Genomic DNA, 15,106 nt, shown 5'->3' with positions numbered 1-15,106 from the left:
TATAATGAATTATATATTTAAATCAGATAAAATAGTTATAATTTTAATAAACAAATAATCTTAACTATCTGGGGAAGGCAGCAGAGCCTGGTGGAAAGATTATATAGTCTCTAATGCCAAGGTTATAGTACCGGCTTTTAGTTGTGACGTGGTAATTAGCTTTCACTCTAAATAGCTTGGCCAAGATTACCAAACCAGACTTGATATCTGAAACTCAAAACAAACGACTCACAATTTAAGTGCCCTTTACTCTATTACACACTGCATTCTAACAATTATTACAGGACTAAAATATGTTTTTCACAAAGCGACTAAAGGGGGTTAAACTAGTAAGTGATCTAACCAGGTACTATTTATTTTGAAAGGTAATTTTGGCTGCTGTGTGAGAATGAAATGAAACAGGGAAGAGTAAAGCTAGGAGACCAGGCAGGATGCTATTGCAGTAACCCCATGCAAAAGGTGATGATGGCCTAGGCCAGTGGTCAGCAAACTCATTAGTCAACAGTATAACAATTGAAATTTCTTTTGAGAGCTAAAAAAAGATTTTTTTTACCCTAAACTATACAGGTAGGTACATTCCCTATTGAAGTAGCACCCACACGTGGTATTTTGTGGGAGAACCACACTCAAAGGAGCCAAAGAGATACATGTGGCTCACAAGCTGCAATTTGCTGACCAGAGGCCTAGGCTGAGGTCCAGGGGCCTCAATTTGTCCAGGAAAAATAGGTCTGCTGTTTCAGTATAAATATTATCATAATGCTCATTCTTTCACTCTCAAGTTTCTCAGTTTGGATAATCAATTACAGGGTCACAATGCAGATGCAAAGGAGTATAGTATGTAGCTGATTTTCGCAGTTCCTTATAGCTCTAAAATTCTATAACCCTTTCCTGTTTAAATCTCGGTCTTCACTGTTCAGGGGCAAGAATCTCTTTGAGAATCCAATAAAGCTGTGGTAGATACTGCAGGAGCTCTGATGTTACATTGCTCAAGAAATCTGTTCGCTACTTAGCAGCTCTGCGACTGGTTTCAAGTGTAATTTATTTTTTAATTGATTTTTAGAAGGAAGGAGGGAGGGGGTGAAAGTGAGAAGAGAGAGACAAGCATCAACCTGTAGGTGCTTCACTTCAGTTGTTCACTGATTGCTTCTCAGTTGGAGACCCTCCCCCCAACAAGACATGTATGAGAAAGCAATCAATCAATGAACAACCCAAATGCCACTACTATAAACTGGTGCTTCTCAATGCTTTCCCTTCCTGTCTCTCTCAAAGAAAAAAATTATCACTCTTGCCCTATCCAGTATGAAAACTTCATTTTTATTTTCTGTCTCTAAGTCTCTAACGTATCCCACTTGTCATTCCCAATACTTTTTGGGAATACATCTGTTCAGTAAAGAGAGTATGTTCTGGGAACTCCATACTCCTTTTTCTTAACCCAAGTTTATGAGTTCCTTTTCCTCATACCATGGCAGTTTCTTATTTCTTTGCTCCCTCTAGAAATAGTTTCCAGCATTGAGGGTTAAAGTATAAACTACAAGTGAATTCTCAAGGATTCTTAAATTCAAGTGAATTTTCAAGGATTCTTAAATTCACGGCGGTGGGGGAAGGGTGAGGTAGGGGGTGGGGGGGGGCAGAAAAGAGGTCCATAAAACTTTAGCCATCAGTCTACTCTATTTATTGACATAAATAAGTTTCTTTTACTAGCAGTCTAAATTTGTATGTAACTAGTAAACTTGAATATTCAATATTATAGTATTAAAACTACCAACAACAGCTATTCATTATGCGTTTTTACTAAAATTCATCATAGCTTGTCTTCTAACTTGTCAAAAAGTGTGTCATTTTGCAGAGATAAACGTATTAATTCTAAGTATCCAAAAGCTGGCAACCCAGGATATCAGAATGAGATATGCCTATAACATTCTAGCAATTATGAATGTCAATGATTTTACGTAAATTGTTTTAAAATGTAATACTTTCTTGTCTTCCAAACAAGGGCATGAGATTATAATGCAGTCATTTCTAGATAACTCAGGTTTACTGAGAATATTAATTACTTTGTTCTGCAAGCAGAACAAAGGCATTATTTTATTACTATATTTCTAATTAAATAATTGAAAGTGCTGTATTTTCAAATTTCTTATCTTTTCTGACACCTTTCCATCCAGCTTCTCTCTTTGCAATCAGGATTAACTACGCTGGTCTATAGCAACAATCCTTTCCAATCTGCCTACACTTATAGGATGAAAGATAACCAAGCTTTTTAAATTGTTTATAAGAAAATAACCTCCAAAATTAAGACCTTTCCTATTTAAAAATTATATTTTGCATGTATATTATAAACACATATATCATATATGTAATTTATACAATCTAGATAAAGGGGGGGGGTGATGAACAAAGCCCAGACCTAATATTTATGTCATCAGAGTCCTAGAGGAAGAGAAGAAAAAGCTTCTGCTAAAAAAAACAAAAACAGGCCCTGGCCGGTTGGCTCAGTGGTAGAGCGTCGGCCTGGCGTGCAGAAGTCCTGGGTTCGATTCACAGCCAGGGTACACAGGAGAGGTGCCCATCTGCTTCTCCACCCCTCCCCCTCTCCTTCCTCTCTGTCTCTCTCTTCCCCTCCCGCAGCCAGGGCTCCATTGGAGCAGAGATGGCCCGGGCGCTGGGGATGGTTCCTTGGCCTCTGCCCCAGGCGCTAGAGTGGCTCTGGTCGCGACAGAGCAGAGCGACGCCCCGGAGGGGCAGAGCATCACCCCCTGGTGGGCAGAGCATCGCCCCCTGGTGGGCGTGCCGGGTGGATCCCGGTCGGGCGCATGCGGGAGTCTGTCTGTCTCTCCCCATTTCCAGCTTCAGAAAAATACAAAACAAAAAACAAAAAACGCACATATATGAAGAAATAATGGCTGAACTTCTCAAGTTAAATTAAAATTTACAAATTCATTAAAATTAAGTATATATTTAAGTCCCTATCTCCATACCCATAAAAATCAAATCCAAGTATATAAAAGAATTAAAGATAAAATTATACAACCTTTAGAAATATACTTTTCACAAAAATTATGGGATATTTTATAGCTTCATGTTCATTTTGAAATATCTCCTAATTTTTGTAAACAGTATAATAGAGAATGTTCACATCCTGCAAGTCGAGAGGAGGTTCCTATAAATAAGATACAGAAGAATTCAGAGTATATGCTCACTAAAACATATAATAAAGAGAAAAAAACTTCATAAACTGTGAAAAGATAGTTGTAACAGTTATAAGTGGTAAAGGATTAGTATCTTGAATACAGAATTCCTACAAATCAATAAAAAAGACAATTCTAATAGGAAAATTGGCAAAAACACCTTAACAGCTCATGAAAGACAAAATACCGTATTTTTTACTCCATAAAAATGCACCTGATCATAAGACACACCTAGGGTTTTAAGGAGAAAAATAAGAAAAATATATTCTGAACCAAATGGTGTGTTAAGATATTTAATAAAATACCATATTTTTTGCTCCATAAGACGCATGGGCATTTCCCCCTCCACTTTTTGGGGGGGGAGTGCGTCTTATGGAGCGAAAAATATGGTAAATGGCCAGTAAACATATAAAATGAGGCAAGTACCTCATTAATAATCTTGGAATATTATTAAAGCCATATGAAATACCATTTATGTTCACTAAACTGATAAAAAATATAAAGTCTGACAACATCAAGTGTTACCAGGGATAGACGTGAAGTTAATCTCATACATTACTGATAGGAAGTAAACTGTTTCAATGACTTTAGGAGGGCACTTTGGCACTATCTGATAAAGCTGAAGATGCACACATTCTATGACCTATGACCTAGCAATTCTACTCTTAGGTGTATATAACCTGACCTACAGCAGTGTAGGTGAACTTCTGTAATAGACTAGTGAATATTTTAGGTTTTGCAGACCATACAGTCTTTGTAGCAACTACAGTACTCAGATGCCTTTGTAACACAAAAACAGCTATAGATAAACATGTAAATGATTAGGTTGTGACTATGTTCCAATAAAACTTTATTTACAAAACAGGTAGCCTGCCAGGCAGTTTCCCAATCTGTGCTCTTGCACACACCTACATTAAAAAACATGTTCAAGAATGTTCACAACAGCATAGTTCAGAACAGTAACAAAGTAGAAACAACCTAAATGTCTATCAACTTATAAGATGTGCAAATAAATATATAAACATTCAACAGAATATTACAGTGATAAAAACAAATTATGGTTACATGAAACATCTGGAATATTAGTGTAAAAAGGTCAGATGACCTTTATATAAAGTTCAAAAATACAGAAATAAATAACTGTTTACAGAATAACACTATAAAGCAAGGAGGTAATATACACAAAATTTAATAACAGTTACTGTATTTTTCGCTCCATAAAACGCACTTACCCCCCCCAAAAGTGGAGGAGAAATGACCATGCGTTCTTATGGAGCAAAAAATATGGTATTTTATTAATTATTTTAACACACCATTTGGTTCAGAATATTTTTTTTCTTATTTTTTTCTCCTTAAAACCCTAGGTGTGTCTTATGGTCAGGTGTGTCTTATGGAGCAAAAAATACAGTACTTCTGGTATTACACAGTAGGGGACAATATGGAGGCATCCACAGATTACAGAACATCTATGTCATAAAAATTAAAACATATACTGTATTATACCTTGGAAGGGGCAAAAAAGTTGAGTGATTTTTCTCTTTTGAAAGAGGCTGGGGGGATAAGAATGACTAAACTACATAAATAATTTGCTCACTCTATTTTTTTGGAGGAATGAAACCATTTTTGCAAAGTAAATTCCAAAACAGATGAAAATGAAGTTGCACTTCCAAAAAGTCCTAGTTTTGTGTCATAAAAACAACTAAACCAGTTGGATTTTATGACAGATTTCAGGACTAACAATATAACCTTAAAATTAGTTGTTACCTATAAACCTTTGGGGGAGGGGGGCAGTGTCCATTTCATAAAAGTACATGCTACAAAATACCAACCAAAAAACATTAGTTTGAATAAAAAAAGGTTTCTGATCTCCCCTTCCTAAAGCACTTACGTTAAGACACTAGCAGACCTTATTGTGTAGAATAGTCATGGCTAAGGATTAGAAGATTAGAGGAGTTGATATGGGTGCAGAACCATGAGAAAACAGTAACAATACCAGGCATTGTTTAAAGAAAAAAAAAAGAAAGCACTGTCTAAGGACCATTAATAGGCAACTGATTAAATAAATGGTTGTCCTATGGTATATTATTGTAGGTCTTTAAAAGAATGGTGTATATTTATAATTATAAATAGGTATGGGAAGAGTGACAACATACAATGGAAAAGAAAAACCTTGCAGGGCAACATTTAATTCTGTATCTGTGTAGAACTGTATAGCCATGGACAGGCGTACATGCATATACAGATGTAAAGAATATAGAGGCATGTGTCTGGAAAGTGAGATTTCAGAGAATTTTTTGCTTTCTTGTACTTCTGGATGAACTTTCTACAAAATAAAATTCTTTGTAAACAAAATTTAAATTATTTTCTCAGTAAAAAATAGCTGAGCTAACTTAACCTCCAATGTGAATCTATTTATTAATGCACCCTAACTTTCAATACATTTGGTTAATTTGTAGATTTTTATGCATAGTGAATGAAAACATTTCTGTAAAAATATAAGTATGATGTTCAAACAGCATAGTCTAAGGTTAGTAAGACAAAAATCAATACAATGCATCCAAAGAAAGACCCAATCTTTAAATATTATTCCTTCAAAACACAAAACAAAATTAGGACTGATTTGTCACATTGTAAATTAAAAATCAATTAAACTGTAAAAATCATTTGGCAACATAAATGATTTTTTGGTTTTGTTCTACGATGGAATTTGCTATCTTCAAATACTGTCATATAAAGACAAATATTCAATACTATATCAAGAAGCCAAGCACTATGTATTCTAAAGCTAAAATTTATTTTTAGAAAAAAATCATGAAAATATATTCATAAAAACACAGCAGCTCATATGAAGATATATTTATATTTATGCAGGAATTAATATTTCTTAAATTATTTTCACAAAGAAGTTTTAATAAGGCATTTTAACTATTAAAGCTATTTTATTTCTTTAGTAAATGACAATATTAATTACCTCCAGTGAGCAACATGACTATATGAAAATAAGACAAATTTCTGGTTTAAATGAAGTAACATGAATAATGTTTTTGACTTATTTTCTATTTTTAAAACTAACTTTGTATTTTCCTTGTATGATATTCTTACTAAAAATTTACCTACTTGCATCATTAAAAGAGAAACTGTTAAGTAAAAAAAATTAAAACACATTTTGTACAGTACTCTGAGCATGATGGCAGATTCCAGAAAAGAACTTCACCTCCTTCTATCCCCAGAATTTGTTTACAATTGAAAATTTTTTTCAAAATCTTAATATAACATGGAATTAAAAACATATTCAGATAACTGATTACTTTAGATGAAGTTTTTCATTAGACTTCATAGAAGCAAATGTCCAGTTAAACTATACAATCGCTGATTTCCTATTTAAGAAACACTTTTTGATTACTTCCCATTAAAAGCTGCTGTTTTAATTTTTCCCCTCAAGAATAATAATACAATGACTCTCTTTTGGGGGGGAGGCAGGAAAAGAACAATTTGAGCAAAGCCCACTCTGTCCTCACAAAAGGAATATATTTGTTTATACCAAGTTTACAGTCTTAAATACTTTATTTATGCCATTATTAACACATATTTCTAAAAGTAGGAGGAATTAAAAAATGAAGAAGGGATCTAGATTTATTCCAAACTCCTCAGACTTCTTTTGTCACATGCAGTAAAGTCTGTGAGACAGGTCTGAATTCCCAGGAAAGGAGATACATTACCAGTGCAGAAGTTCACAAGCGCAGAGGAACCACACACTGAAGCGAGACCAGGCAAGCTGTCTTCCATTCTTGCCACCTACGTTACAAGCAATATAAACTAGTCCAGTCTACGTTTCCTGCTGCTTTCCCAGATATTTCGAGAGCAAATCCCAGCTTTCTAAATCTCATGACATACTTTACATTCTAAGGAAATCCTCCAGTCCAGATGGCCTACCACGAAGCACTTCTAGTTGGCACAAATAAAAACTTAAGACAGCTCTTCTCTTGGACCTTTTGCTCTCTGAACGAAAGAAAGGTTTTCTACTTATTTATAAAGAGAGACAAAGAAACTGAAGGAGAGAGAGCAGACAGAGCACGCAGGCAAAAGTGGGTAGGATACAGACAAAACACTGGGGCTGCTTTGGGGAGTGGTTAAGCTGCAGGCGTAGACAGAAACACATGAATAATGTACCACATGAAAATTCACTGCAATAATTTGGTTGTCTTCAGGCACTACTTTTTCTAATCTCTTACTTGGTTAAGAGTAAGGTACAATTATTTCAAATACAAAAATGGTTTTTGCCTTCTGAAACAAACATAAAACATACTAAATAGTTTCTATAAATAACAGAATTATACCCCCAAAGTGAGTAATTTCTCTACTAGGAAATAAACAATGCGTGTGCAAAGTGGCAAGTCACATTTCCTTTTTCCTTTTACTTTTGTTTAAAATAAAATGAAATCCACATGAACTGAAAATAGAATTATCACTTTTCATTGATTTTTTTAAAAACCTAAGTGTTAAGACTAATATGGCTGATTTATTGTCACCATTTTACTAAAGATAAAGAGTAAAATTAACAATGAGAACATTTTTCTTAATTCATTAACTTTCCAAATTATTTAAAAAAAATACACATGCACTAGTAAGTAACTTTTAATAATAAACAATTTACATCTGGTCAAATATTCCAATTTTAAATTACTCATGCTTATAATGTAAATGTGTAAAGTAATGCAAATTATAAATATCTTTAGTCTGTCTTACAAAACCATGTGAAACCAGGTAAAAGTTAATGAACATGTATTTCTTCTTTTGAAAACTACTTGTAAAGCTACTCCTAATGCTAATCAAAGTACACAGTCAAGGATAAGTGCCAAAAAAAAATAAACTATTGACAGTTTATCTTTTGAATTGGTTGCTTTTAAGCTTTATATTTAAAATTAAGAAAAACAAATTTAAACCAACCCAAATTAAAACAGAAACAACACAACAGCTATAAATACAGTGTGTCCGTAAAGTCACGGTGCACTTTTGACCGGTCACAGGAAAACAACAAAAGACGAGAGAAATGTGAAATCTGCACCAAATAAAAGGAAAACTCTCCCAGTTTCATACCTATTCAGTGCAGTTCGATGTGGGCTCACGCACAGAATTTTTAGGGTTCCTTAGGTAGTTATCCTTTATAGCCTCTACAGACTCGTCACTGACTGATGGCCTACCAGAATGAGGTTTCTCCACCAAACTGCCGGTTTCCTTCAACTGCTTATCCCACCAAGTAATGTTATTCCTATGTGGTGGCGCTTCGTTATAAACACGCCGATATTCACGTTGCACTTTGGTCATGGATTTGAACTTAGTGAGCCACAGAACACATTGAACTTTCCTCTGTACCGTCCACATTTCGATTGGCATGGCCGTGGGCTGCTGCTCCACTGTATACATGGTGCTACGTCATCATTTGCGCATGCGCATATGCTGCCACATCATCCTACAGAAACTGGGAGGGTTTTCCTTTTATTTGGTGCAAATTTCACATTTCTATCATCTTTTGTTGCTTTCCTGTGACCAGTCAAAAGTGCACCATGACTTTACGGATACACTGTATACACCAAAAAAATACTGTGAAATAGATGAAACCTTAATCAACATTAAGAGTTGCGTTATAAAGATTAAGATAAGAATAAACTAATAGTAAAGCTAATGAAGACTAAGGAATGAAGCAAAAATGATCCAGATTAATACGAACAAAAGTCCTTTATAACAAAAGAGTGTTTCCTCAAGTGATGATTTGGGAAAATGCTTCTCTTTCAGCTAATACCCGGTACAGATTCATCAAAGTCTAGGAGCCATTTGAAAAACTAACAGAAATGAGCTGGGGAATGTATAATGTGTTTGAAACAAAGGACATTCAGATGATACCACAGAGGTAAAATAAAAGCAGACAGAATGTAATACAAAAGAAATGTAGAATGCCAGGCACAGACCAGTAAGAATTTCATATTCTAGGTATATATCCAAGAGAAATGGAAACATAAGTCCATATAAAAACTTGCACTTGTATGTTCACAGCAGCATTATTCAGAAGAGTCAAAGCATGGAATTTGGTTCCTACCCTCAAGGAGCTTTCAAAGATGCAAAATCCTCAAAAGAAAAAGTATTAACAAAACAAGTGCAATAATATATTAAAAAGACAATAAATCACAACCAAGCTGAATTATAATCAATCAATGCAATTTATCACAATAAGATAAAATCATGTTCATTTCAACAATTAAAACAAAACCATTAAATACATATTATGAAGAGACAGGAACTTTTTTTAATGTTTATTTTATTGATTTTTAGAGAGAGGAAGAGATAGGAACATCAATCTGTTCCTATATATACTCTGACAGGGGATCGAATCAGCAACCTCTGTGCTTCCGGACAATGCTCTAACCCAGTGGTCCCCAACCTTTTCTGGGCATGGACCGGTTTAATGTCAGAAAATATTTTCATGGACCGGCCTTTAGGGTGGGACGGATAAATGTATCACGTGACCGAGACAAGCGTCAAGAATGAGTCGTAGACAGATGTAACAGAGGGAATCTGGTCATTTTTTAAAAAATAAAACATCGTTCAGACTTAAATATAAATAAAATGAAAATAATGTAAGTTATTTATTCTTTCTCTGCGGTCCGGTACTGGTTCACGGCCTGGGGGTTGGGGACCACTGCTCTATCCAACTGTGCTATCCAGCCAGGGCTAGACAGGAATATTCTTAATCTGATTTTAAAAACAAACAAACAACAAAAAAAACCTTATAGCAGATCATATTCTCTACATTTCTTTCTCTAGATGACACACACACACATAAATATACATGGATAAGTAAGTATGTATGTATGTATGTATGTCATCCCAAATGCTCTTCTTATAATATGTCTGATAAGACTCTCTTTTCACCAAAGAGCAGGGTCTATGTTTCCATCACTTGTATCTGGATAGGGGCTTTTAAGTACTCTAGTCAAAGTGCAGTAAAAGTGATGTATGCATAACTTTTGAGACTAGGCTGTAAAAGTATACAGCTTCTATCTGATGTTCTTTATTCGGGAATGAGGCTTCCTCCCAAGAGCCAGCATCAACAACCAGACCTACGAGTAAATAAGCCTTCATGTGATTCCTCTCTCTGCCTTTGCATCTTGCAGCCAAGACCTCAGACAACAACAGCAGACAACTGTTGCACTATGTGCCCTATCTATATTCCTAATCCACAGAATTCATGGTAATAAATGGATGCTTTACGCCAGTGGTCCCCAACCCCCGGGACCGGTACTGGTCCGTGGGCCATTTGGTACTGGTCCGCAGAGAAAGAATAAATAACTTACATTATTTCCATTTTACTTATATTTAAGTCTGAACAACGTTTTATTTTTAAAAAATGACCAGATTCCCTCTGTTACATCCGTCTAAGACTCGCTCTTAACGCTTGTCTCGGTCACGTGATACATTTATCTGTCTCACACTAAAGGCCAGTCCGTGAAAATATTTTCTGATATTAAACTGTCCCGTGGCCCAAAAAAGGTTGGGGACCACTGCTTTACGCCACTAAGTTCTTAACTGGTATGTAACCATAATAAATGGAACAGGCATATACCAAAAAACAAACAAACAAAAAATCACATCATATTTAATGATGAAATACTGAAAACTTTCTGTTGGGCAAATAAGGTTGTAAAATCTGTAGTTTTTTAGTTTGCTCACTTTTATTGTTAAAAATGGAGCTGGGCAGCACCAGGTATGTGACCCGTGAAATTGCAGATTACCTTCCTGCTTGGTAAAAACCATTGTTATGCTAATGTTTGCTGCAGGAGAGGTTTCAAGCCAGAAAAGTTTTAAAAGGAAGGAGAAGTAAAAAGAGAGAGAAGCCAGCTTTGCAGAGAAAGAAGCCATGTTGGCAGAGTGAGTGCAGATGGGGTACCAGAGGTGAGGGGCTTTGGAACTGGTGAGGCCTTTGATTCTAGGAGAAACCAGAGAAGATTCTCTTGGTTGTAGAACTGGAGAATGCGTCAGTGGCTTTGGGAACCCTAAATGAAGAGGGAAGTGTTTTCCCTGTATGTTTGCTTGTCAGCCGAAACAGACCTTGAATAAAAGAATGGCCCACCATTTTTTGGCTCCACTGTTTCTTCACTGTCTGCACGAATCCAATGGGAATCTGCATGTGAATGGCCACAATGGTGGGGACTACTGGCCTGTATAAACTTTCCTTTTGAGATAAGAAAAAAAAAACTCTCATCACTTCTATTCTGTGCTGCAATCCTTCTCAGTACAGTAAGACAAGAGAATTAAAAGATCAGAAAAGAATTATAACTATCATTCACAGACAATAAAAAATAATAGGCAGCTTGTTAAAATTATCAGAATTAACAGCATGTTAGCAAGGTAGATGAACATAGGTCAACACACAAAATCAACTGTATTACTGTACCTTAGCAAAAAGAAAAAGAAATTTCTAAAGATACCATTCATATTATTAACAACTAATATCTAGCAATAAAAATAATGTTAAAGATCTCTGTACATAAAACTAGTAAATTCTGTTAAGAGAAATGAAAGACCTAAATAATTGTGGAAATACACTATGTGGGTTGAAGACTCAATGAAAATATGCCACTTTTATCCAAACATCTCAAAATTTAATGCAATATGAAAAAACTCCAACAATTTATGAGTGTGCATGCATGTGTGTGCCTGTGCATATGCATGGAATTTGATAAGCTTATTCGATGTAAAGCAGCGGTTCTCAACCTGTGGTCACGACCCAGGCGGGGGTCGTGACCCACAGGTTGAGAACCACTGCTCTACTGGATATCAGAGTTAAAATGAAAACTATAGTAATTAAGACAAAGACAGATAAATGGACTTGTTGGTCAAATAAGTTTGTAAATTGATATACAGTGTGTCCGTAAAGTCATGGTGCACTTTTTTTTTTTTTTTGTATTTTTCCGAAGTTGGAAACGGGGAGGCAGTCAGACAGACTCCCGCATGCGCCCAACTGGGATCCACCTGGCATGCCCACCAGGGGGCGATGCTCTACCTACCTGGGGCATTGCTCTGTTGCAACCAGAGCCATTCTAGTGCCTGAGGCAGAGGCCATAGAGCCATACTCAGCGCCTGGGCCAACTTTGCTCCAATGGAGCCCTGGCTGCAGGAGAGGAAGAGAGAGACAGAGAGGAAGGAGAGGGGGAGGTGTAGAGAAGCAGATGGGCGCTTCTCCTGTGTGCCCTGGCCGGGAATCGAACCCGGGACTTCTGCACGCCAGGCCAATGCTCTACCACTGAGCCAACCGGCCAGGGATGGTGCACTTTTGACCGGTCACAGGAAAGCAACAAAAGATGATAGAAATGTGAAATCTGCACCAAATAAAAGGAAAACTCTCCCAGTTTCTGTAGCATGATGTGGCAGCATGTACGCATGCACAGATGACAACGTAACACCGTGTATACAGCGGAGCAGCCCACGGCCATGCCAGTCGAGATGTGGACGGTACAGAGGAAAGTTCAGTGTGTTCTGTGGCTCGCTAAATTCGAATCCGTGACCAAAGTGCAACGTGAATATCGGCGTGTTTATAACGAAGCACCACCACATAGGAATAACATTACTTGGTGGGCTAGCAGTTGAAGGAAACCAGCAGTTTGGTGGAGAAATCCCGTTCTGGTAGGCCATCAGTCAGCGACGAGTCTGTAGAGGCTATACGGGATAGCTACCTAAGGAGCCCTAAAAAATCTGTGCGTGAGCCCACATCGAACTGCACTGAACAGGTATGAAACTGGGAGAGTTTTCCTTTTATTTGGTGCAGATTTCACATTTCTATCATCTTTTCTTTTCTTTTTTTTTTTTTTTGTATTTTTCTGAAGCTGGAAACGGGGATAGACAGTCAGACAGACTCCCGCATGCGCTTGACCGGGATCCACCCGGCACGCCCACCAGGGGCGACACTCTGCCCACCAGGGGGCGATGCTCTGCCGCTCCAGGGCGTCGCTCTGCCGTGACCAGAGCCACTCTAGCGCCTGGGGCAGAGGCCAAGGAGCCATCCCCAGCGCCCGGGCCATCTTTGCTCCAATGGAGCCTTGGCTGCGGGAGGGGAAGAGAGAGACAGAGAGGAAGGGGGGGGGGGGGGTGGAGAAGCAAATGGGCGCTTCTCCTATGTGCCCTGGCCAGGAATCGAACCCGGGTCCCCTGCAAGCCAGACCGACGCTCTACCGCTGAGCCAATCAGCCAGGGCTCTATCATCTTTTGTTGCTTTCCTGTGACCAGTCAAAAGTGCACCTTTGCAAACTTATTATAGGTTGCACTGTGTGTGGGGGACAGGCCTTAAGCAGACCGAGTCATTATAGCCTGAGGCTTAGTTTTAAGACTAAGCCTTTCCCACCCTTTTTGATGTAGGGTGGTGCCCTCTCACAAGGAATCCCATTATGCCTCAGATAAGTGACTTTGTATCAGAGACTTCCTTGTTCGTATACTGGAGTAAAGGTTTTGATTTCTATACTATAAAGTGAGGTAGACCAGGAGGTTGCTCTCTCTCGGTTCCTGAGATTAGCATTAGAGAGGAGAGCAGAGAAACAGCCAAAATGGTGGAGTGCTGAGACAGAAGTCAGTTTATGCATAGAGAAGGAGATGGGAAACAGGTGAATAAGGCTGGTGAGCTAGAAACCGTTGATTCTAGGAAACTCGGGTAAGTTTCTAGGATTCTAGGAAAGTCAGGCTTTGGGAGCCCTGAATGGAAAGGGAAGTGTCTTCCCACTGTGTGTATTTCTTGCCCGCTGGGTGCAAGCTAGAATTAAAGCTGATGGCCCACCAGTTTTTGGCTCCACTGTTTCATTACCGTCTGTCTGACTCTAATGCGAACCTGCATTGAATGGCCACGATGGCGGCTCCTGGCTTTACAGGACTCATGGAACTGAAAAGAGAAGCCAAAAATAAAGTCATATAATGACAAAAGGTGGCAGTTAACAGAGATCTGAGGAAATAAGAGTCAGACTAATATATAAAAATGGGTCAAATAGATCTCCATATAGAGAAAGAAAAGAAACTTGACCCTTAATTCACAGCACATACAAAAATGAATTTCAGGTGGATTGCAGATCAAAGTTTGAAAGACAATGTAAAGACCAGTGGCCACCACTATTGTAGCCATTCAGGCTCGCATTGGATTTGGACAGATGGTAAATGTAAAGCCAGTAGGCATGGCCAGGGCTACTACCATCAGAGCAGCCCAGCCCATGCAGGTTCCCCTTGGATTCGGACAGTCGGTAAAGAAACAACGGAGCCACAAACTGGTGGGCCATAGTCTTTAATCCTAGCTTGCACCCGGCGGGCAAGTAAAAACACACACTGGGCTCCAAAACCCAATCACATTCAGTGCTCAAAAAGCTACTGACTTATCCAAGTTTCCTAGAATCAAAGGTTTCTAGCTCACCAGCCTTATCCTCCTCAGTTCCCCATCTCCTTCCTTATCCCAGATACAAACTCTACACAAACTGGCATCTCACTCAGCACTCCGCCATCTTGGCTGCTTTTCCTGGCCTCCTCCACGTGGCCTTTCTCTGCTCTCCTCTGCTCTCTCTTCTAATGATAATCTCAGGAACCAAGAGCACAAACTCCCGCTCCATCCCCATTTTATAGTGTAGAAATCCAAACCCTTAATCCAATATACAAAATAGGGAAGTCTCTAATACAAAGTCACTTTCTGAGGCATGATTAGATTGTACCACCCCACATCAAAAAGGGTAGGAAAGGCTTAATCCCAAAACCAAGCCCCAGGCTACAAGGATTCTGCCTGCCTTTAGCCCACCCCAACACACATTAATATCACCTGGGCGACAGCCTCCTTGTGTTATCTTTAACAAAGTGAGCATAATACATTTTATCTGCCCAACAATCCACCCCTATGCTCA

At 38.1% G+C, this 15,106-nt stretch overlaps 1 protein-coding gene across 5 annotated transcripts in view; it reads right to left on the bottom strand.

Annotated features, from left to right (window-relative positions):
* EML4 (EMAP like 4) overlaps positions 1-15,106 on the bottom strand; it is a 155,123-nt gene that overhangs the window by 100,434 nt on the left and 39,583 nt on the right. For 4 of the 5 annotated variants that reach the window (XM_066267001.1, XM_066267002.1, XM_066267005.1 and 1 more), the window contains exon 1: positions 6,908-7,028. The exons of the other annotated variant lie outside the window; for it this stretch is intronic. In XM_066267001.1, the coding sequence (XP_066123098.1) occupies positions 6,908-6,974 (67 nt within the window). In that variant the 5' untranslated portion in view covers positions 6,975-7,028. Of the gene's footprint in view, positions 1-6,907; positions 7,029-15,106 lie in introns of those variants that run through there. 5 annotated transcript variants of the gene reach the window in all.

The sequence above is a fragment of the Saccopteryx bilineata genome, chromosome 3, assembly GCF_036850765.1.
Source record: "Saccopteryx bilineata isolate mSacBil1 chromosome 3, mSacBil1_pri_phased_curated, whole genome shotgun sequence".
In the NCBI taxonomy this organism is placed as follows: Eukaryota; Metazoa; Chordata; class Mammalia; order Chiroptera; family Emballonuridae; genus Saccopteryx; species Saccopteryx bilineata.
This window is presented reverse-complemented; position numbering and strand designations above follow the sequence as displayed.